The sequence below is a fragment of the Kogia breviceps genome, chromosome 10, assembly GCF_026419965.1.
Source record: "Kogia breviceps isolate mKogBre1 chromosome 10, mKogBre1 haplotype 1, whole genome shotgun sequence".
NCBI classification, from domain to species: domain Eukaryota; kingdom Metazoa; phylum Chordata; class Mammalia; order Artiodactyla; family Physeteridae; genus Kogia; species Kogia breviceps.
Genome location: NC_081319.1, coordinates 82,866,685 through 82,890,821, shown reverse-complemented (window position 1 = coordinate 82,890,821; position 24,137 = coordinate 82,866,685). Strand labels below are relative to the sequence as shown.

At 40.1% G+C, this 24,137-nt stretch overlaps 1 protein-coding gene across 1 annotated transcript in view; it reads left to right on the top strand.

The window, feature by feature from the left end:
- Positions 1–24,137, top strand: part of PKHD1 (PKHD1 ciliary IPT domain containing fibrocystin/polyductin) — a 420,109-nt gene that overhangs the window by 54,222 nt on the left and 341,750 nt on the right. Inside the window, exons 27-33 of the mRNA XM_059075914.1 lie at positions 1,293–1,423; positions 4,214–4,349; positions 7,320–7,515; positions 8,221–8,288; positions 9,952–11,544; positions 13,394–13,537; positions 19,722–19,941. Of these exons, the coding sequence (XP_058931897.1) occupies positions 1,293–1,423; positions 4,214–4,349; positions 7,320–7,515; positions 8,221–8,288; positions 9,952–11,544; positions 13,394–13,537; positions 19,722–19,941 (2,488 nt within the window). The remainder of the gene's footprint in view (positions 1–1,292; positions 1,424–4,213; positions 4,350–7,319; positions 7,516–8,220; positions 8,289–9,951; positions 11,545–13,393; positions 13,538–19,721; positions 19,942–24,137) is intronic.

The following is a 24,137-nucleotide window of genomic DNA, read 5'->3' as shown; positions in this document are numbered from 1 at the left end:
ATCAGGTTGTATAAGTTTCCTTTCTCACCCTGACACATTTGGGAATGACAACCTTGCTTCTTTTTTTTTTTTTTTTTTTTTTTTGCGGTACGCGGGCCTCTCACTGCTGTGGCCTCTCCCGTTGCGGAGCACAGGCTCCGGACGCGCAGGCCTAGCGGCCATGGCTCACGGGCTTAGTTGCTCCGCGGCATGTGGGATCTTCCCGGACCAGGGCACGAACCCGTGACCCCTGCATCGGCAGGCGGATTCTCAACCACTGCGCCACCAGGGAAGCCCGACAACCTTGCTTCTGTGGCCTCCCCCCACTGGCATGGGATATGTGTCTGTTTGGTGGCTTCACTGCCCCTCTTATCTCCCTTTCTGGAAAGATGGCAGACCAGAATCGTTGCTCATCAACAATAAGTGGGCTTCCTGTCCATCAGCTGGATCAAGGGCTGCTCCTCCAAATGGTATTGTGTGCCATGATATCAGTGCGATCGGTGCCATCCCTCCTCTTACTGACGTTTGTGGTGAGGAGATGGGGGTTTCTGTGGTTGCTTCTCCTCAGCGGTCAGTACAGAAGTCCTGATGGCACTTGGTGACAATGACAGTCACTTCTATATCATCATGGCGACCAGAACATAGTCTGTGTGGTATCGAATCGCAAAGCTGGAAGGGTTAAGGCTGTCATTTAAAGATGAGGGAGTGGGAATTCCCTGGTGGTCTGGTGGTTAGGACTCTGCGTTCTCACTGCTGAGGGCTGGGTTCAATCCCTGGTCGGGGAACTAAGATCCTGCAAGCCGAGTGGCGTGGCCAAAAAAAAAAAAGATGAGGGAGATGAGGACCAGTGAACTCAGTGACAATAATGCAAATGATCTGCTCTAAGTGGTAGAGCAGTCTATAGCCCTGACTCTGGGCCCCCTGCTCTATCTACTGTCTTATACTTGCTCTCTTATACTGGTTTCTTGGGAAAAGAGTATGTTTTATAGAATTGGCAGGGATGATGTTCAAAAATCTACAGCAGAAGCAGTTTCCAGAGACCATCTATTGATACTTTACTTCTCTGTTCCATGGCTGTGTTTTATCTCTATGTTTTAGTCTTAAATATCTCCTTCTCTCTGCCCTTCAGTCACTGTATCTCCCATCTTATTTAGTAGTTTATATTTTTAACTTCAGTCTTTTTCTGCAGTTTGAACATGTCTTGTGTTTTGACTAAGGAGTTTCATATTTTGATTTCATTTATTTCTCTTGTGGATAATTGTTGTCTATCTGTATGGCTGTGTGTCCTATCTGAAAATGCTGCTTTTGTACAGGAGGGCTCTGGGCCACCATCCGAGGCTCTAGTTTGGAAGATGTTAGCCTGGTTTTATTTGGATCCCAGTTTTGTGCCATTAATGTCACCACAAGCAATTCACGAAGAATTCAATGCAAAGTTCCACCCAAGGTAAGTGGAATCTTTTGGCATCTCCTTTCTGAGTGAGTGACCATTATTAACGTGTAATGTAAGGTTCTCAGTGAATCATTTCTTAGAACTAAGTTAACTGACATGACGTTTTCATCATGAGAGCATGCTTATGTTGCTTACATGGAAGCACTTCTATTACGAATTGGGAAGCTGACCCTGCCAATGGGGCTTGTAATTAGCATCAGTTAATTTCTTTTAAAAGAAGACAACCAGGCAGTCCCAGTCCATACTCTTAATGAGTATTAGTGCCACAGAGTAAATATATTTACCTAGTGCACATTCTGAGTGTTGGTTTGCAAGACATATATCTTAGAATCTCGCTTCTTTCTCAAGTAGACAAATAACTTAGTTTTCATTAGCAATTTTGTTTTCTGGCATGGATGGGACTGGTGGAACTTGGAATCCTCTAGAATGTCTGGGTCCTATGAAATAGCTTCCTAGTTAGTCCCTACTGCTTCCCTTGTTTCTTAGAAACAAGTCCCTTAGCTTTCCCATCCCTCTTCAGCTGGTGCTATCCCATAGATGGCATAAGAGATTTTGGTCCAGACCCTTCCCTGGTGCTGTGGGCGAGAGTCATGCTCACAGCTGAAATTGAACTTCCTGTTCAGAGTTCACTTCAGTGCCATCAAGATTCCTAGCACATCCATGACCCCCAAAGAAGGCTGTCTGCTGAACAATAAAGATCTCTGGAAGAAGAGAGGGTTCAGAGTAATCTTTGATCTCTGGTCCCATATTTTTATCTCATCCAGTTATTCAAATATTATGAAATGTTAGCTTATATATATAAACTGCATGCAGTTCTAATATGTTTGTGTTGTAATTTGTATATTTCCCATTATTGGACATTTAGATAATTTCCAAAATTTCCTATTTCCTATATTTACTGTGTACTTACTATGTGCCAACAATAACAGCACAGAGATATAAAGATTTTGACATGGATATCCAGTTGTCTGAAACTCTTTTTAAATAATACTCTCACCATCGCTGTGTGGGTGTCTGATTTCTGGTGCCTTGGCCAACATTGAGTATCAGCACTTTAGCATATATTTACCATTTTAATGGATAACATTTGTACTGTTTGAATTTCTTTTACTAGACAGAATAAAAATTAGGAAAGCCAACTTTTATTTGAACAAAGCAATACATGCAAAGTTCAAAAGAAAATAGTAAGACAATCATACTCTCTCGTACCCACTTCCCCATTCTTCAGTCCCCCTTTCTGAAACAACCACTTTAAATTCCTTTGAATATAATTACAGTGTCATTTGTTGGTTAAATCAATAAACCATATTTACATTATTAAACTATTTGAATGATACTGAGAGAATCAGGCAATATATATTTTTTATAGTTTGTCTTTTTCTTAGAGTTTTCTTTTTTAGTTTATAAATTTATTTATTTATTTGTTTGTTTTTGGCTGTGTTGGGTCTTTGTTGCTATGTGTGGGCTTTCTTTAGTTGTGGTGAACGGGGGCTACTCTTCGTTGCGGTGTGTGAGCTTCTCATTGTGGTGGCTTCTCTTGTTGCGGAGCACAGGCTCTAGGTGCGTGGGCCTTAGTAGTTGTGGCATGCGGGCTCAGTAGTTGTGGCTCTCGGGCTCTAGAGCGCAGGCTCAGTAGTTGTGATGTATGGGCTTAGTTGCTCCACGGCATGTGGGATCTTCCTGGACCAGGGCTCAAACCTGTGTCCCCTGCACTGGCAGGCGGATTCTTAACCACTGTGCCATCAGGGAAGTCCCTAGAGGTTTTTTTTTACATGTCTTCCTTATTATAAAAATTCTCTATCTTTAAAAAAATTTCATTATATCAGTTGCTCTTTTTTCTTGAAGCTCCCACTTCTGCTTCAATCTAACTTGGTGTTTTCTAGATTTATTCTATAGGTTTCATCCTAGTATTTCCCTTGACTGCTCTCCTGAGTAGCTTCACTGTTTCTTGGAGTTTTTTTTCTCTTTTTTGGGTTATTGCTTATTTTATAAGATAATAGCCTTAAGAAATATCCCAAGAAAGAAAATGTGGGAGGGAAGTTTTCTGAGTACTTAAATATCTCAAAGTACTCTCACACCTGATGGATAGTTTAGCTAGATGTTTATTTGAAATTGCGTTTTTTTTGCAGAACCAATTGGTGTGGTAATTGCAAATCATTCATTTTTACTCTTTAATCTGTTGGATGAGGCACTTGCCTATTCTAAGCACTTGTCACTCTTTGTGTGTGCATGTGAGACAGAGACAGAGAGACACAGAGAGAGACTTCAAAGTAGCAAATATATTCTTTAAAAACAATTTTCGTGAAATTAACCCTTTAAACTAATTCTATATGGACTTTGCTCAACTCAGTCTTATTTACTGAGTTTTTATTTTATTTTTTAAAAATATTTATTTATTTTCCTTATTTTTTTGGCTGTGTCGGGCCTTAGTTGTGGCACACGGGATCTTCGCTGAGGCATGTGGGACCTTTTGTTATGGCATGTGGTCTCTTCGTTGCGGCGCCTGGGCTTCTCTCTAGTTGTGGCATGTGGGTTTTCTCTCTTTAGTTGTGACGCAAGGGCTCCAGGGTGAGTGGGCTCATAGTTTGCAGCACACGAGCTCTCTTGTTGAGGTGCGAGAGCTCAATAGTTGTGGCGCATGGGCTTAGTTGTGCCGTGGCATGTGGGATCTTAGTTCCCCGACCAGGGATCGAACCCGTGTCCCCTGCATTGGAAGGTGGATTCTTTACCACTGGACCACCAGCGGGGTCCCCAGAGTTTTGATTTTAAAAATTAATTTTTCAGGGGGAAGATGGACCTACAGTGAATGTGACTGTGATCAGAGGGGACCATTCTGTGGTTCTTCCCAAGGCATTTACTTACGTCTCCTCTTTAAATCCGGTAATCGTGTCTCTCAGCAGAAACAGAAGCAACATAGCAGGTAAAATACCTGCTCCTGCAGGATCTTTTCAGCTTAGAGCACTGATTGTATAAAAAGGCAAACAATGGCCTATTAATTTTATTGAAGATAATATTACATTTTGGATGGAAGTTATTTTTCTGAAAACCTGGAGACTGATTTTCTCCTCTTAGCCATCATTGAATAAATCTCCTTATATTTATTTTTCTCTCTGTAAAATTGGGACCATTTCTATCCTGAAAATGACATGGGAATTTGAAGTTAAAAGTTCAGTAAGTATGTGTTGTGTACCTACTATGTGCCAATAATAATAGCACAGACATATAGTAGACATTAATCTTTGTCATTAATTTATAGAATTATTAGCCTCAGTTTACAGATTAGGAAACTAAGGAACAGAGAGGATAAGTTACTTGTCTAAGATGTTACCTGGTAGTAACAACCTGGTAGTAAGTACCAGAGTGGGGATTTGAACTCAGTCAGTCTGGCTGCAGATTCCAAGCATGCAGCCACTTACAGTTTATTGTAAAATAGCATTTGGGGCAGCAGGTCCTTTTATAGCAGTTATTTGATATGATTAGAAAATAGTATATTCTGATTAACTTGTTCCTTGAGAGACATATATATAAAGAGTGTATTCTTTAGCATCCAAGTACATGAAATGATTTAATCTTTCTTTGATGATTCAGGTGATATGACAGGATGGAATTATGACAATTTATTATCATGTCATAACATATAGATTTGGAAAAGTAGCAGGTAGCAGTGTGTTCTGGTTAACTGGATGCCAGTTGACAGAGTTTATGGCAGACCTGTCTAAGGGTTTATTATACAAGACCATCAAATTTCCTAAAGAAACAGCCTGGACTCAATTTTTCTGGTACTATTTTCATTTTCCATTGCTCAAGAGTACATAAAGGGAGGTGTCCTTTAGCTTCTCAATATTATTCAGCTCAGATAGTGCAGAAGAAGAATTTGCTGCCTGAGGCGACCAAAGTGTGTAAAATTCCTTAGTGGTATAGATTCTTCCCAATGAAGTAGAAAAGGGAGGAGGGAGCTCCGTGTTCTATTCAGATTTCAGTGATTTTGGCTCTTAATAAAATTTCCCACCTATAATGAAAAGAATAAATACATTGCATCAGTGCCTCAAAGGCATCTCAGATTAGCTTGACAATTGACCAAGAGCCCAAGGAGTTCATGTTATTGATATATACAACATGATGCATTATTTGCAGGATTTACACTTGCAATGAGATCTTTCTACAGGCAGAATAAAGAAGAACTTGTTATAAAACCCACAGTGAGTGGTGCCCTATTGGGAAAGTTTCTTTTGAAAGTTGGAGGGCTACATATCTCCATCCAGGAGATGCTGTTGCTGATGATGACAATAGAGCTGAGATGAACTCAAAGAAAAAAGAAGAGGGGCAGGGAAGGAGGAGGAAGGATTTGATATGAGGGACCATTAGTGTGATTTTTGCCATCAGCGCCCGATCTGAATGAATTCCAACTCAACCACTCCTTGGGCACAATACTTAACTTCCTTTATCTTTAGCTTCTCCAACTGTTAGGTAGGAATAAGTCTTTCAACATTATTGGGAAAAATGGAGATAAAGGATCAATAGGTAAAAGTACCTAGCCCAGGAGCTAACACAGAATAGCACTCAATAAATGCCTTATTGAAGTGAGCACCATCATTCTGCCAGATACTGCGTGTTGTATAAATGGGCCAAAGATGGCCTCTCTACATTGGCCCCATGTGGTTTCCTTCTTCACAGCAGGCTGGGAGCCATTAGCTGAAAAGTCCGCCAATGCCAAATTCAAATTCTTACACACCTAATTGTTTTAAATATAGCCCCAATAAGCAGATTTTCTATCACCTTTTAGAGCCTATCTGCTTTATATACCCTGCAAAACTTAATTTAACATCTGATAGCCATATCTGTTCCTCTTGATACTCAATAAATATATGAGATAAAATGAAGTATCCGTAGTACTGGAATTTTAGTAGAGTTGCTAATAAACTAAAAAGGTATTGAGATACAAGACTGGACTCAGGCCCTCACATTTCCATTAATCAGCTCTGAGACCTGGGCTACTGAGCCTTAGTTTCCTCAAAAGCAAAATGCCAGTTCTGCTAACTGCCCTGCATATGTTATCAGGACAGTGTGAGGGTCAAATGGGATACTGTGGGTGAAAGGGCTCTGTAACTGCGAATGACTGAGCTCATATATAGCATTGCTACAGGGCTCGGTGCATAATCAAGACAGAGCTTTAGACTTTTTTTTTTTTTTTTTGCGGTACGTGGGCCTCTCACTGTTGTGGCCTCTCCCGTTGTGGAGCACAGGCTCTGGACGCGCAGGCTCAGTGGCCATGGCTCACGGGCCCAGCTGCTCCGTGGTATGTGGGATCCTCCTGGACCAGGGCACGAACCCATGTCCTCGGCATCAGCAGGCGGACTCTCAACCACTGTGCCACCAGGGAAGCCGTAGACCTTTATCTTCAGAAAAGTAGAGGCTACAAAAAGGACATGGGGTGTTATTTTCTGGTTATGAAGACCATCATAACTACTTGATTTGCCTTTGCATGGAGATGAATTAATGCCTCTTGTGTACAATTGTCCTGACAATTTTTCTTTCTATGCCCTTGAAGTTATAGGCTGTAGCTCTATTAAAAGAGTTGTAAGTTTCATGATAAAAATTAGGTTGGCATTAAAAGCTTTTTCAAATTATTTTTATTTTATTTGTTTTGGCCACGCTGCATGGCTTGCAGGATCTTAGTTCCCTGACCAACGATCAAACCTGGTTCCAGCAGTGAAAGCGCCAAGTCCTAACCACTGGACTGCCAGGGAATTCCCAGCATTAAAACTCTTAATCAGAGTATTATGCACAGGGCTAACCACGTGTTTAATCTCGAAAGATAATCTTAGAATTGAGTAAACGGTTGAGACCACAAATCCACTTCACAGGGGCTAATGGATTCTTTTCAACACAGGAGGTGAGACCCTTTGCATTGGAATGGCGCTGCCAATGAACCACACGGATTTGGATGCCCAAGTCCACATTGGGGACACCAGAGCTCGGGTCCGAGCGCAGGCAGCTCAGGGCCTGGAGGTGGTGCTGCCGCCGCTGCCTGCTGGGCTCCACGGAATCGCAGTCTCCATCAATGGGGCCCACATTCACGCACAAGGGTGAGGTGGACCCTTGCCATTCATTTTAAGTCTGTTGATGGTCTAGCAATTCAGTTGAGGAATTCTAGTTTTGAGTTAGGTCTTTATTTTTTCTTCTTCTTCTGAAGTTAAGGGATAAATATATGAGAACCCTAAAATTTGAACAAATCTTGGAGACCCTACAGGAGAGTTCACTCTCAAGATCAGTTTTTAGTTTACTAGTAGGGGAAGGGAGAACTTTCTGGAACTAAGATGTCATGTCTCTCAGTTGGGTTGGGATGGGATGGGATGGGCATCTCTATGTGAGGAGGAACCGTCTGTGCTTAATAAGAGACTGTGATTTCACTAAGACCTTTAATAACGGTGTCTTGGGCTTTGAATAAATGGCTTCAATTACTGCACAAGCCGCACTCAGTCCTCTTTACCCTGAAGTCCCTCTGCCAAGTATTTATCCACAAGTTCCCTTGCTTCATTCCAGAAAGTAGCTAAACTCTATGAGCCTGATGTGCCCACTTGATATTGGAGCAGAAAAATATCCCACATAGCTTCTCTTCTTCACGTTTCCTTCCTTCTCTGTTGGACAGTGCCCCTCACCTGTGCTCTCCATCATAGCCCCCTTTCTTTCTTCTTCTCCCCCCAGTACATACATCTCGGCTGTCTCGTGCCTTCTTTTCTCTTTTTTTCTGACTCTCAGTTATTTCCTGACCATCTCCCCTTTTTCTATAGTGTGGATCTTCACATCCAGTACATCACAGAAGTCTTCAGCATCCAGCCTTGCTGTGGGTCCCTTCTGGGTGAGTGGCTTTGACCTGACTGGTATTATTTATTCAGCAAGTCTACTCCCTGGATATTCAGAGTTTGTTCCTGGTGAGACCAGAGAAGGGGCTGCAGGGAGAGTTGCTTTCCCCTGCACTGGGAACTGAGTGACGTACTTCGGAAGGTGTGAAAACTCAGGATCCCTTAGCCCGGTGAGTTCAGGAAATTAAAGAATTTTTACGAAAAGGAGATGTGCCTGGTTTTCTTTCTTCCTAATGGGAGGAGGCTGAAACATCTAAAAAGTGGCACATCTTGAGTACATATCACAGAATCACTTTGCTGTGCATCAGAAATGAGCACGATATTGTAGATAAACTATATTTCGATTAAGAAAACAACAGTAGAAAACAAGAGAAGAGCTTCCTGAGTTAGCCTTTTTGATACTGCATATGCAAGGACAAGAGGGTTGAGTCTTTGATGTCTTCGCTTGCTCTAGGGATGTAGATGAAGGACGAGACAGAGTCAGAAACAGAAATGCCAATATGGGAGATGTCAGGACAGGACAAATAGAGAAATCTAGAAGACTACTCATTTTCAGAAAAAATTGAAAGCTATATATTTGCCTGTGATAATCATTGTGATAGTGGATGAAATAACACATTATCCTTTTTTAAAAAGTTTTTTATTGGAGTATAGTTGATTTACAATGTTGTGTTAGTTTCAGGTGTATATCAAAGTGAATCAGTTATACACATACATATATCCACTCTTATTTAGATTCTTTTCCCATATAGGCCGTTGCAGAGTATTGAGTAGTTCCCTGTGCTATATAGTAGGTACATTATCTTTCTTGAACATAGTATAATCCTTTTTAAAGCTGCTTGGCTATACCACTGATTTGGTAATGATAAGGGGTACGTTGCCCCCATCCCTGTCCTGAAGATGGGATTTGATTGTGCCTCAACTAGAAAGTGAGACAATGTGTATGAATACAGCAGCAAAATTACAAGCATGTTTCAATGTTTCAGTCCTTCTTGATATGTCATATACACCCACACACACACACACACATGACTACATAATATATGGAATACTGGAATATTACATAGAATAATATAGAAGATAAGTAGAAGACTTCAACAAATTAGATTTTTCATTAGTAAGTTTAATATACATAGAACAATATACATATATACTACATAATAACATAGAGAATAATATGGAACGTTAGGGCAGATAATACAACAGATGACAAGAAGACTAAAGAATTTGATTTTTCAATATGTATATGAAATATACATATCTTCTTTCTACATAATAATTTGTAGAATCACATAGAGTGTCATGTTAGATAATATAGCAGATGACAAGAGCACTTCAAGAAATTTGATTTTTTATTAGTGTCCAAGTTGATGGAGGTGATGGTTTCTAGGATCTATAAACATACTTGGAAATTTTGTCTTAAATATTATAAACATTCCTCTTATAGGACAATTTATATTGTTTTACTATCATGTGAAATTTAGCCCATGTGACTCCTGCCAAAATGATCACACATTAACATTGATGGGTGAGGTGAAATACTTTGATTAACACTTACCCCACCTTTTACTTAGTCCTGCTGGGGCTCACAAAGGGGCTGTGAGTTCCTAGGTCTGAAATATCAGCTTTTCAGTTTTGTTCTCAATATTTGTGCTTTAGGTGGAACCACCCTCAGCATCTCAGGAAGAGGGTTCAGCAGGGACCCAGCTTTGGTTTGGGTGCTTGTGGGCAACCGGTCCTGTGACATCATCAACTCAACGGAGACGAGCGTCTGGTGTGAGACCCCGCCAGCCCCCCTGCCGCCTGGTGCCCCAGCCCCTGTGGAGGTCTGGGCTGGCAGCCAGCCCTTCCCCCACCAACCTTTGCCAAGCCTGGTGGGGAAGGGCTTCGTCTTCACATATGAGATGGCAGCAACCCCGGTGGTCACAGCCACGCGAGGAGAAATCACAAATCACAGCCTGAGGCTCTACATGGAAGGGCAGAATCTCTCCAACTCAGAGGTCCTTCTGGGGAACTTGAGCTGTGATGTTGAGACCCAGTCTCCCAGTAGCAACACAAGCCTGTCTGGGTGCGCTTTTCCTCTTCACAGTTTGGAGGCGGGCATCTATCCTCTCCAAGTACGTCAGAGGCAGATGGGGTTTGCTGACATGTCTGCGGTGCCCCAGCAATTTGTGGTGTTGCCTCAGATAACAGCCATTTCCCCAACACTTGGGTCTACTTGTGGAGGGACAGTACTCACGGTGAGGGGCTTGGCTCTCAACTCCAGCAGGAAGTCAGTTCAGGTTGACATTTCAGGTCCTTTCACTTGTGTGATTTTGAGTTTGGGGGACCAGACGGTCCTCTGTCGGATTACCCCGGCGGGTAACCACTTGCCTGGCACTTCCTTCACCCTGAATGTCACTGTCCTGGTTAATGGGCTGCCCAGCACCTGTCAGGGGAATTGCACTCTTTTCTTGTGTGAAGAGACAACTCCTGTTGTGGACGCCTGGACCACGACCATCAGTGGATCTCTGACCACAGTGCTGATTAGGGGTCAGAGGTTAGGTACCGCGGTTGATGAACCAATGGTGTTTGTGGATGATCACCTTCCTTGCACTGTGACTTCCTTTAATGCAAGCCACGTGGCATGCTGGATCAGTGACTTGGCCCCAGGGCCCCACTACCTATCGGTTTTTCATACAAGATATGGGTATGCTTGCTTTGGTGACGTTTACAGACACTTCCACATTTTGCCTCAAGTGTTTCATTATTTCCCCAAGAATTTCAGCCTCCATGGTGGAAGCCTCTTGACCTTGGAGGGTACAGCCCTGAGCGGGCGGAACTCCACGTTAGTCTACGTTGGCCAGCAGGCCTGCCTGACTGTGAACCTCAGCTCTGAGCTCATCCAGTGCTCTGTTCCTGCAGGGAATGGCTCCGTTGCCCTGGACATAGAGGTAGATGGACTTTCTTACCAGGTGGGCGTCATTGGTTACAGCGACGCCTTCACCCCTGAATTGCTCTCAGTTTCTCAGACTGATGACGTCTTAACGTTTTTGGTGGCCGGGATCTCAGGAGCTGCGAACGTTGACATTTTTATTGGCATGTTCCCCTGTGTGGGTGTCTCTGGCAACCGTACCCTTCTCCAGTGTGTGGCCCCATCCCTTCCTGCTGGGGAGTATCAAGTCAGAGGTTATGACCACCTGAGAGGGTGGGCCTCATCTATCCTGGTGTTCACATCCAGAGTGACCGTTACAGCAGTGACCGAGAACTTCGGTAAGTCAGGCAGATCAGGCAGAAGAGCTTTCTTTATATACGTGGATCAGTAGCTCCTGTCCCTACTCTGTGAGGTAGGAAATCAACATCAGTCTGAATGACAGAAGGAGAGAGAAGCCAGGTTTCCTCTTACAGTCCCAGCTTCCTCCTTGTCATGCTCCATTTAGGAGGCTTTGTTTTTTTATCGAGGAGATTGTGCATATTCTCTAAGTGTTTGATTGTATTTTAATTTGATACGTTAACCCACTTTAATTTGTGCTTTAAATTAAGGAATACCATTTGTAAGAGCTCATAATTTGATCATTTAAGTAGAGCATAAATGCCTTCATTTATTTTTAAACCTATCTGCCAGTTTGAATTGTTTTAAACTCATTAAATATGATTAATTTTTATCATTTTGTACTATTCCACAGACGAATTCATACTCCACCAATAATAAGCCAACTGCACAGTACGATTGCATTGGTTGAACTGTTTCTCCTTTTAGATGTATTGATATTTGCCTTGCCTTTTCTTCCAAGGATGGTTTGGGTTTCTGTCCCCTTAATGTCTTACTACACTTGAGATAGCTCAAATGCGATTGTGATGCAGAAAGTTTAGATGTAAATATGGGAGGAGGATCGTAGACTATGAAGTATGAACCAAGCCATTTCTTGGAACAAATATGTCTGGCCTCAGCTGGGCGGGATGCTATGGGGATTGGGGTTTGGTCCTGAGTCTGTCACTATCTTAGCTGGTAACTTTTTTAAGCCTCAGCTTTCTTATTTGATAAAGGGTTTGGGGCTGGATGCTCCCTTGTTCCCTTTTCAACTCTCTAAAAAAATCCATGACTTTTATGGTGAGAGAGGAGGGGTAAGAATGCACCCAAGCAAAAAGTTTGTCAGGTAGTGTTTAAGTACCACCTAGATTTGACATTGAAGGCAGGAGAAACTAGACCTCTATCTCAGTGTGGACTAGAGGTCTCTGCACATCTGAGACTTCAGCTGACATTTTCCTTTATTGATTTTCAGACTAAAGCAAAACATGTTGTCTGTTAAGAACTGACATGATTTTACCCATCAGACAGGCACTCTTCCTACAGCAGGTAGGAGTATAAACTGGGGCAACATTATTTTGGAAAGAAATTTGGCAGTATTCGTCAAAATTAAAAATTTACTTTTCCTTTGACCTAGGAATTCCACTTCTAAGAAGTTGCACCAGTTTTACTCATATAAGTGTATATAGTTCATTGCACCATCCTTAACTGCAGCAAAAGAGGAGAAATTATGGAACTATTAATCAATAGGAAGATTGCTCAATAAATTATGGCATAATCATATGACGGAATTCTAAGTGGCTATTAAAATGATGAGCTAGATCTGTATATATAGACTTGGAACAATGTTTATGTTACCTTCTAATTTTTAAAAAAGGTTGTAGAATATTATGTATAGAATGATCCCTTTGTATAAAAAAAAACCTATATGCTTAGAAAATTCAAGGAGAATTCACAAGAAATTCTATACATGGCTACTTCTGGGGAGTGAGATAAGTAGAGGAAGTTTTTCTTTCACTTTATACGCTTCTGTATAAAAAGTTTAAGAACTATAAATAAGCATTATTTTTCTACATAGGAACTTTTACACGTTTTATAGGTTGTTGAATTATTGGGGTTTGACAGAATAAGGGCTGCAGTCTTTGGAGGCCAGAGCTTAGCGAGAAGAAACTGAGAAAACAGGGAATCTAAGGCCAGTGTGTGGACTCAGGAGGGCCTAGAAAGAATGAAGGGGAGCAGGAAAGCATGGGTTTGAATCCTGAGTAAAGAGAGATTTGCCTCTCTGATGGTGAACTCATCATTTTGTCTTTAAAGGCTGCCTGGGTGGAAGGCTTGTGCATGTGTTTGGAGCAGGATTTTCTCCCGAGAACATCTCAGCTGCCGTGTGTGGTGCTCCCTGCCAAGTCTTGGCGAACGCGACAGTGTCTGCCTTCAGCTGCTTGGTCCTGCCCCTGGACGGTCAGGAAAAATGCCATATTCGTTTTTTAAAGAGTGTATATATAAATGACATACTTTGGTTAACTCCAGATTTTTGATAATTAATGCTGTATTGACTTTAAATTTTTCTGTGTGTTCCTGGGGAAAAAAAATTCGCTGATCTCCATCTAAAATGGTAGTTAGAATTGGGGACCACCTGTTAAGATGAGTCATAATAGCTTTTGTCATATTAATGACAACAAAACATCTATCACCTATGTTCTTTTTTTTAAAACATCTTCATTGGAGTAGAATTGCTTTGCAATGGTGTGTTAGTTTCTGCTTTACAACAAAGTGAATCAGTGATACATATACATATATCCCCATATCCCCTCCATCTTGCATCTCCCTCCCTCCCACCCTCCCTATCCCACCCCTCTAGGTGGTCACAAAGCACCGAGCTGATCTCCCTGTGCTATGCAGCTGCTTCCCACTAGCTATCTGTTTTACGTTTGGTAGTGTATATATGTCCATGCCACTCTCTCACTTTGTCACAGCTTACCCTTCCCCCTCCCCGTGTCCTCAAGTCCATTCTCTAGTAGGTCTGTGTTCTTGACGGCAGTCATATGAAGATGGAGAAAGTAGTTCTGAGTGGTGAATACTAGTTTCAGTGACAGCCTAGGCATCATGGAGAAAACAATCTTGTCTTGCTCTGAGGTGGGGCTGCTCAGGTCTTGAATCTTATTATAGGAAAAAAAGGCCAACATTAACATTATCCTTTTATTCTGTAAAGTCCAGATAATCACCTGAGCCCTTACTCAGTAAAACACCATGATCTCTCACTGCTTTAAGCTTTAAGCTTTGTAGCCATCATGTAAATTGTGGCACGGGAAGCCATGTCTTTGTGGGGTGGAGGGTTTAGAATGGAAGATGCAAAACTTTGGTATTTCTATGATGGGGCTCACAACACATGCTTATTACCCGCTGAGCTTCAGAAAAAAAAGTCTCACGGATGAAATTACTATTATCACTACAGGGTCAGCTAAGCCAGGTGGTTATTTGGTTTGCATAATCATAGATCTTATACCCGTGCATTTAAAAATCATTTGTACTCATGTTTTCTGTAAAGTGCTTTAAGTTATATTCCTAATTTCTGTGTCTGCAACTTGAATGTTGGTGAAAGATTTACAGTGATAAAAGCATCACTTCTGAGCTTGGACAAAAATTCCATGATGGATAATACTATTGTGATGGCAGTTTACATTGGATTGTCTTAGACCAGAAGGAGGGGGAGGAGGAAAGGAGGGAGAGGAGAAAGAATCCTTGCTTAAAATACTAGAAATTGAGTGTCCTATTACCATCATGTATATGAGCAGAACATCACAGATGAGAGATCTATTCTACTTAAGATTCCACAATAGGAAATTTAGGATATGGTAGAAAATTGAAGTTAATATGTCTGTTTCTTTCTCTGTTCTAACTCCTGTGCATAGAACTGTCCTGGCTTAGGGGACGTGCAAAATTAATGTTTGATGAAAGAATAAATACGGGAATTGGGAAATGGTGGACACATAAAATGGACTCCCCATTTCTAGGTCCTAATATTTAACAAATACTGCTACAGTTTTTTTGGAGGGGGCTTTCACATATACACTATTTAAATTAATCAACTCTTTGCTATTATTTCAAGACATCTAGTTTCAACCAGAAGTACAAACTAAAAACCAATGAAGTTTCAGGGTCAGGTAAATTGTGTTATTGGGAGTTTTATAACTCATAGGAGAGGAATAAAATAAATTATTATATTTTAAAAGATTTGATTAAATTTAGAAAAAGAATTTTCAAAATTCTTTGATTTTTAGAAGAGGAAAACATGAGTGAGACGCTGTAACTTTTAACATTGTCACTAGGTGTCAGCAAACACTCACTGATTGTGCAAGGGCCGCTCATTTACTCTAGGGAAATGGATAATTTATTTTCCTCTTTCATTAAAAAAGAATTGGGAGATTGGGATTGACATAAATACACGAATATGTATAAAATAGTTAACTAATAAGAACCTGCTGTGTAAAAAAAATGAAATAAAATTCAAATTAAAAAAAGTCTTTTAAGAGACTTTTAAGTACAATGTCTGTAAAGATGGAGAGGAACTGGTGGAATCCAACTCCACTGGTTTCTTTTTTTTTTTTTTTTTAACATCCTTATTGGAGTATAATTGCTCTACAACATTGTGTTAGCTTCCGCTGCACAACAAAGTGAATCAGCCATATGTATACACATACCCCATATCCCCTCCCTCTTTTGTCTCCCTCCCACCCTCCCTATCCCACCCCTCTAGGTGGTCACAAAGCACCAAGCTGATCTCCCTGTGCTATGTGGCTGCTTCCCACTAGCTATCTGTTTTACATTTGGTAGTGTATTTATGTCCATGTCACTCTTTCACTTTGTCCCAGCTTATACTTCCCCCTCCCTGTGTCCACAAGTCCATTCTCTATGTCTGTGTCTTTATTCCTGTCCTGCCTCTAGGTTTGTCAGAACCATTTCTTTTTTTTAGATTCCATATACATGTGTTAGCATACAGTATTTGTTTTTCTCTTTCTGACTTACTTCACTCTGTATGACAGACTCTAGATCCATCCACCTCACTACAAATAACTCAATTTTATTTCTTTTTATGGCTGAGTAATATTCCATTGTATATATGTGCCACATCTTCTTTATCCATTCATCTATCAATGGGCATTTAGGTTGCTTCCATGTCCCAGCTATTGTAAATAGTGCTGCAATGAACATTGTTGTACATGACTCTTCTTGAATTATGGTTTTTTCAGGGTATATGCCCAAGTAGTGGGATTGCTGGCTCATTTGGTAGTTCTATTTTTAGTTTTTTAAGGAACCTCCATACTGTTCTCCATAGTGGCTGTATCAATTTACATTGTCACCAACAGTGCAAGAGGATTCTCTTTTCTCCGTACCCTCTCCAGCATTTATTGTTTGTAGATTTTTTGATGATGGCCATTCTGACTGGTGTGAGGTGATACCTCATTGCAGTTTTGATTTGCATTTCTCTAATGATTAGTGATGTTGAGCATCCTTTCATGTGTTTGTTGGCAATCTGTATATCTTCTTTGGAGAAATGTCTATTTAGGTCTTCTGCCCATTTTTGGATTGGGTTGTTTGTTTTTTTGATATTGAGCTGTATGAGCTGCTTGTGTATTTTGGTGATCCTTTGTCACCCCACTGGTTTCTTACTTAAGATCCAGGATGGGAGTTGGGGATTCTATGTATCCCTGAAATTGGATAAGACATTTTGAGAATACGATTGTGTATTTTTTTTTTTTTTTGGCGGTACATGGACCTCTCACTGTTGTGGCCTCTCCCATTGCGGAGCACAGGCTCCGGACGCGCAGGCTCAGCGGCCATGGCTCACGGGCCCAGCCGCTCTGTGGGATGTGGGATCTTTCCGGACTGGGGCACGAACCCGTGTCCCCTGCATCGGCAGGCGGACTCTCAACCACTGCGCCACCAGGGAAGCCCGTGTATTTTTTTTTTTTTATAGGAAGTAGGTCTACAGTGTACCTCAAATTGTCAAAGGAGTGTGTCTCATAAATTATTAAAACTACTAAGTAATTCCCCTACTTTCAGATAGGTTTGCACAGAACCAATTTAGTTAAGAATCTGTTATATTTTAAAAGATTTTTTAGTGGGCACTTTCACAGCAGCGACCCATACAAGTGTTTCACAGTTGCCTTTCTCAGGGAAATCTATCCTTTTACCTAACTAATGCTCCCCACTCTACTTTTTTCAACCTTAATCAGCTGGCAGCCCTTGGGAAAGCTGAATAATTTCAGTCCTTCTAACACAGTGCTTCTCAATGATATTATTATTGAGAATTACTGAAAAAAATATTATTACTGGAACAGCAACAGTAGCAGCGCCTGGGAGTTTGTTAGCAGTGTGAATCCTTGGGACCTACTGTATCAGGAATTTTACAGCAAGTAAACATTTTGCTATTTCTCTTCTGAGCTGCTTGAGTATATAGTCTGTAACAATATGCAATCACTATGTTGTACACCTGAAACTAACATAATGTTGCAAATCAACTATACTTCAATAAAAGTTAAGAAATGTAGAGCTCTACAAAAGTCCTGTTGCTGCTTTTGGGGTCATTCATCTTTACTTTTCCGCCAAATGGTACTTCTAACAAAAGAAGAATTTTCTTTTTTCATATGATAGGTTGCTAAAGCATCTTGTCAGTCTAATACGCTGTATTTGTTTAAAATCAGCAAGATCTTTGATCTTTTGGTTTCCTGTATTTAGATCTTGAGTTATACCACATGACTTCTTCATGGAAACTTTGACTTTTCCATGAGGCATGAAAAGCTAAAGTGATTAAGGTCGCACAGCTATTTTGTGGCAGAAGCTTGAGTAAAATCCGTGGATTCTGATCCCCAGCGCTGGGCACTTTTCATAATCCACCTTGTCAATTTGCATCCACCTAATCACCCATAATGAGTTCATTATTTTATAGGTGTGAAGCCTGTTTTTATTTGCCCCAGGGCTTACTAAATGGAAAGTTCTCATGTTTCCTCTATCCTTGCAAGACTCTTACTTTCCAGACATTTTAATTGCTGTAATTCTTTGGGAACACAGTCACAGAACCTATTATGTGTTGGGTGCTTGGGAATATACCAGCAATAATAATACTATTTGTGTGTGATTGAATAACGGCAAACCCTCTCATGTACTTGTCTTATCTCTTGCTGCATGCAGCCCTGTGATATAGGCAGGCCTCTTAGCTTCAAAGTCATAGCCCTTGATAACATGTGTTATGCACCTGCATGAACAAGCTAGCTGCAGAGGTAGAAGGGTAGAGAAAATTTTTCTTTTCTATTTTATTAAGGTTTTCAGGCAGAGATGCTCCCAAACCATCTCATATAGAGATTTGTTCATCCTCCTGTTAAAGGTTATTGCCAGTCTGGCTTGGTGACGCTTTTTACATTGTGTCTCATGACCTGGAAAGAAATGGTCTCAGGGTCAGAGGCTTCAAATCATTGCTATTCTTCTTTATGAAATGTTAATAGTCATAACTCTATGAGAATCAAGAACTTCTGTTAATCAAGAGATCCCATAAAGAGAATGAAAAGTCTAGCCACAAATCTGGAGAAGGTATTAGTAAGCATATAACGTCCGTAGGATTAGTACCCAGAATATAAAACTCACAAATCAATAAGAAAAAGCCAGGCATTCCAATAGAAAAAAAGGCAAATCACAGAAATGGGAATTTCATAGAAGGGAAAATATGTTATTACTAAACATATAAAAAATTGCTCAACCTAAAAAGTAATGATGAAAATTCAAATTAAGGCCACAATGAGATGCTGTTGTATACTCACTGGACTGGCCAAAATTAAGAGTCTGATAATCCCAAGTGCTGACAATTATGTGGGTAACTGGGAAGTCATAAATATAGGTGGTAGGAACGTGAAATGACACAACCACTTTGGAAACAACATGGCACTGTCTTGTAAGGTTGAACTTGCATCTACCCTATGAGTAGACAATTTTCTTAGAGGCATATACCCTAGAGAAAATTCCATACATGTTTGTAGTAGCAAAACCTGGGAATTACCCAAAAGTCCATTGGTGACAGAATAGGTAAATATATTGCAGTACTTTCACAGAATGCAGTGTTGAACAGCAGTGAAAATGTTTGAACAACAGTTACATGCAATAATAGGGCTAAATCTTGGAAACATAATAACGAGTGAAGAAAGCAGGTCTAGGGATATTATGCCATGTAGTCTATTTTCTAAAGTTCAAAAAGAAGTAAAATTCAGTAATCTCCTGTTTAGGATACAAACTCATGTGAGAAAACTATTTAAAAAATGCAAGTGTTTGTGTTTCTGAGAATGAGGAGGAAGTGGGTAGACTTGGCCAGGAGCACATAGACTGGAGAGCATCTTGACGGTATTGGCTTATGTTGGCTGAATTTATGGTACATTCACATGAGTTTTCTGACTAGATGATTCATATTTTACAAAAACATGATTTGTACCTTCTGTATGAATTATGTATACATAATAAACTTTTAAGAAGAGTAAATGAATAAGTTTATTTTCCTATTGGTCAAGGGAAAACACCTGGGCTTGGTTGATGTAACAAAGTAAGGCCTTTAGTTCTTTCTGTGCTTATTACCTAACCCAACGTTGACCGTTTCATGCAGTGTCCTTGGCTTTCCTGTGTGGCCTGAGGCCTGAGGAGGAGAACTGTGAGACCTCTGGCTGCAGCTACGTGCAGTGTGATTTGACTGTCGCTGTGGGGACAGAGAGCCTGCCCGAATCATGGCCTTATTTCTACACCTGTGAAGAGAGTTCCCACTGCATCTGTGCACAAGATCGTTGGACAGAGTCCGTCTTTCCATCTTTCTCAGGCCTCTTCATCAGGTAACCCAGTCCTCTCCCTCCCCGACCTTCCCCACGAATGCACAGCCAGTGGATTAATGGAATTCTCAGGAACTGCAGGCTGTGTGGACACAGCCCTAGGGCCAACCCTCTTGTTGGAAGGACTGTTCCATTGTGGATTCCAGCCAGTCTGCATATCAAAGAGTCTCCTGTCTTTTCAAGTGTTCAAGAGAACATCTGAAAAATCTGCCCAGTAAACAGCCTGCTTTGTTCTTGCTTAGGTTTTAATATTTATCTTCTGATCCAGAGCAACATCTGGTGAATGCCAATGGGCGAAAAAGATTAGACATTATGAAAAACAGAAGGCTCTTTTCCCGTTTCCTTTTTCTTTTCTTTCCAAACAGATTCACAAGTATGAGAAAAAGTCATAGAGAAATCCAACAGATTGTACAATGTTTATTCAGAAGAAAGGGGGATGCATGGGCCGAAGGACTGTAGATCTAGGATTTAGAAGCCATACGCTTATAAGTTTTTGAAATTAAAAAAAACACAAATAAATACCACAACTTTCCAGGTAAAAATCCCCTTTTCTAAACACATTTTAAAAAAAGTGTGGCCCTGTCGGTTGCTCTAGATGACCTTCATTTCTGCAAGCAGCTCCCTTTCTGGAAGCGTGATATTTCAGTGCTGAACGTGGCCCTGTGTCCTTTATTTCTTATCTAGATAGAGTGGTTACATCCAATTATATAATGAAGGCCTCTTTCCCCATTAAAAAATAAAACTAAACAAGACCAACTACCAAGAGGAAAAGCGAGAACCAGCCCTTTCCATGGCAGTCGGAATTTCTGATGTCCTAAGACAGCCCGTGTTTGTTTGTTTATTTATTTATTTACTTTTTAACATCTTTATTGACACATAATTGCTTTACAATGGTGTGTTAGTTTCTGCTTTATAACAAAGTGAATCAGCTATACATATACATATATTCCCATATCTCCTCCCTCTTGCGTCTCCTCCTACTCTCCCTATCCCACCCCTCTAGGTGGTCACAAAGCACTGAGCTGATCTTCCTGTTCTGTGCAGCTGCTTCCCACTACCTATCTATTTTACATTTGGTAGTATATGTAAGTCCATGCCACTCTCTCACTTTGTCCCAGCTTACCCTTCCCCCTCCCTATGTCCTCAAGTCCATTCTCCACATCTGTGTCTTTATTCCTGTCCTTAGGTTCTTCAGACCGTTTTTTTTTTTTTTTTTTTTTTTTTTTTTTTTTTTTTTTAGAGTCCATATATATGTGTTAGCATACGGTATTTGGTTTCTCTTTCTGACTTACTTTGCTCTGTATGACAGGCTCTAGGTCCACCCACCTCACTACAAATAACTCAGTTTTGTTTCTTTTTATGGCTGAGTAATATTCCCTTGTATATATGTGCCATATCTTCTTTATCCATTCTTCTATCAATGGACACTTAGGTTGCTTCCATGTCCTAGCTATTGTAAGTGGTGCTGCAATGAACATTGTGGTACATGACTATTGTTGAATTATGGTTTTCTCAGGGTATATGCCCAGTAGTGGGATTGCTGGCTCATTTGGTAGTTCTATTTTTAGTTTTTTAAGGAACCTCCATACTGTTCTCCATAGTGGCTGTATCAATTTACATTCCCACCAACAGTGCAAGAGGATTCTCTTTTCTCCACACCCTGTCCAGCATTTCTTGTTTGTGGATTTTTTGATGATGGCCATTCTGACTGGTGTGAGGTGATATCTCATTGTAGTTTTGATTTGCATTTCTCTCATGATTAGTGATGTTGAGCATCCTTTCATGTGTTTGTTGGCAACCTTTATATCTTCTTTGGAGAAATGTCTATTTAGGTCTTCTGCCCATTTTTAGTTTGGGTTGTGTGTTTTTTTGATATTGAGCTGCATGAGCTGCTTGTATATTTTGGAGATTAATCCTTTGCCAGTTGCTTCATTTGCAAATATTTTCTCCCATTCTGAGGGTTGTCTTTTGGTCTTGTTTATGGTTTCCTTTGCTGTGTAAAAGCTTTTAAGTTTCATTAGGTCCCATTTGTTTATTTTTGTTTTTATTTCCATTTCTCTAGGAGGTGGGTCAAAAAGGATCTTGCTGTGATTTATGTCATAGAGTGTTCTGCCTATGTTTTCCTCTAAGAGTTTTATAGTGTCAGACCTTACATTTATGTTTTTAATCCATTTTGAGTTATTTTTATGTAGGGTGTTAGGGAGTGTTCTAATTTCATTCTTTTACATGTAGCTGTCCAGTTTTCCCAGCACCACTTACTGGAGGAGCTGTCTTTTCTGCATTGTATATTCTTGCCTCCTTTATCAAAGATAAGGTGACCATAGGTGCATGGGTTTATCTCTGGGCTTCCTATCCTGTTCCACTGATCTATATTTCTGTTTTTGTGCCAGTACCATACTGTCTTGATTATGTAGCTTTTTAGTATGGTCTGAAGTCAGGGAGCCTGATTCCTCCAGCTCTGTTTTTCTTTCTTAAGATTGCTTTGGCTACTTGGGGTCTTTTGTGTTTCCATACAAATTGTGCAACTTTTTGTTCTAGTTCTGTGAAAAATGCCATTGGTAGCTTGAAAAGGATTACATTGAATCTCTAGATTGCTTTGGGAAGTATAGTCATTTTCACAATGTTGATTCTTCCAATCCAAGAACAAGGTATATCTCTCCATCTGTTTTGTCATCTTTAATTTCTTTCATAGTGTCTTACAGTTTTCTGCATACAGGTCTTTTGTCTCCTTAAGTAGGTTTATTCCTAGGTATTTTATTCTTTTTGTTGCAATGGTAAATGGGATTGCTTCCTTAATTTCTTTTTCAGATTTTTCATCATTAGTGCATAGGAATGCAAGAGATTTCTGGGCATTAAATTTGTATACTGCTACTTTACCATATTCATTGATTAGCTCTAGTAGTTTTCTGGTAGCATCTTTAGGATTCTCTATGTATAGTATCATGTCATCTGCAAACAGTGACAGTTTTACTTCTTCTTTTCTGATTTGGATTCCTTCTATTTCTTTTTCTTCTCTGATTGCTGTGGCTAAAACTTCCAAAACTATGTTGAATAATAGTGGTGAGAGTGGACAACCTTGTCTTGTTCCTGATCTTAGTGGAAATGGTTTCAGTTTTTCACCATTGAGATTGATGTTGGCTGTGTGTTTGTCATATATGGTCTTTATTATGTTGAGGTAAGTTCCCTGTATGCCTACTTTCTAGAGGGTTTTTATCATAAATAGGTGTTGAATTTTGTCAAAAGTTTTTCTGCATCTATTGTGGTGATCCTATAGTTTTTCTCCTTCAATTTGTTAATATGGTTTATCACATTGATTGATTTGTGTATATTGAAGAATCCTTGCATCCCTGGGATAAACCCTACTTTATCATGGTGTATGATCCTTTTAATGTGCTGTGCGATTCTGTTTGCTGGTATTTTGTTGAGGATTTTTGCATCTATGTTCATCCGTGATATTGGCCTGTAGTTTTCTTTCTTTGTGACATCTTTGTCTGGTTTTGGTATCAGGGTGATGGTGACCTCATAGAATGAGTTTGGGAGTATTCCTCCCTCTGCTATATTTTGGAAGATTTTGAGAAGGATAGGTGTTAGCTCTTCTCTAAATGTTTGATAGAATTCACCTGTGAAGCCATCTGGTCTTGGGCTTTTGTTTGTTGGAAGATTTTTAATCACAGTCTCAATTTCAGTGCTTGTGCTTGGTCCATTTATATTTTCTATTTCTTCCTGGTTCAATCTCCGAAGGTTGTGCCTTTCTAAGAATTTGTCCATTTCTTCTAGGTTGTCCATTTTATTGGCATATAGTTGCTTGTAGTAGTCTCTCATGATCCTTTGTATTTCTGCAGTGTTAGTTGTTACTTCTCCTTTTTCATTTCTAATTCTATTGCTTTGAGTCTTCTTTTTTTTCTTGATGAGTCTGGCTAATGGTTTATCAATTTTGTTTATCTTCTCAAAGAACCAGCTTTAAGTTTTATTGATCTTTGCTATTGTTTTCTTCATTTCTTTTTCATTTATTAATTCTTCATACTTTGATCCAGCAATTTTACTTCCAGGATTTTTAGAAAGCAGTTGGAAATATGTAACATTTATGAAGAACTATAGTCTTCAAAGCTTTAGGTATATTAACAAAAACAGTTGAAATGAAGTAAGCGTTTAGTAATGAAGAATGAATCCAAGTGACAATATACTAAGAACCTTGAAAA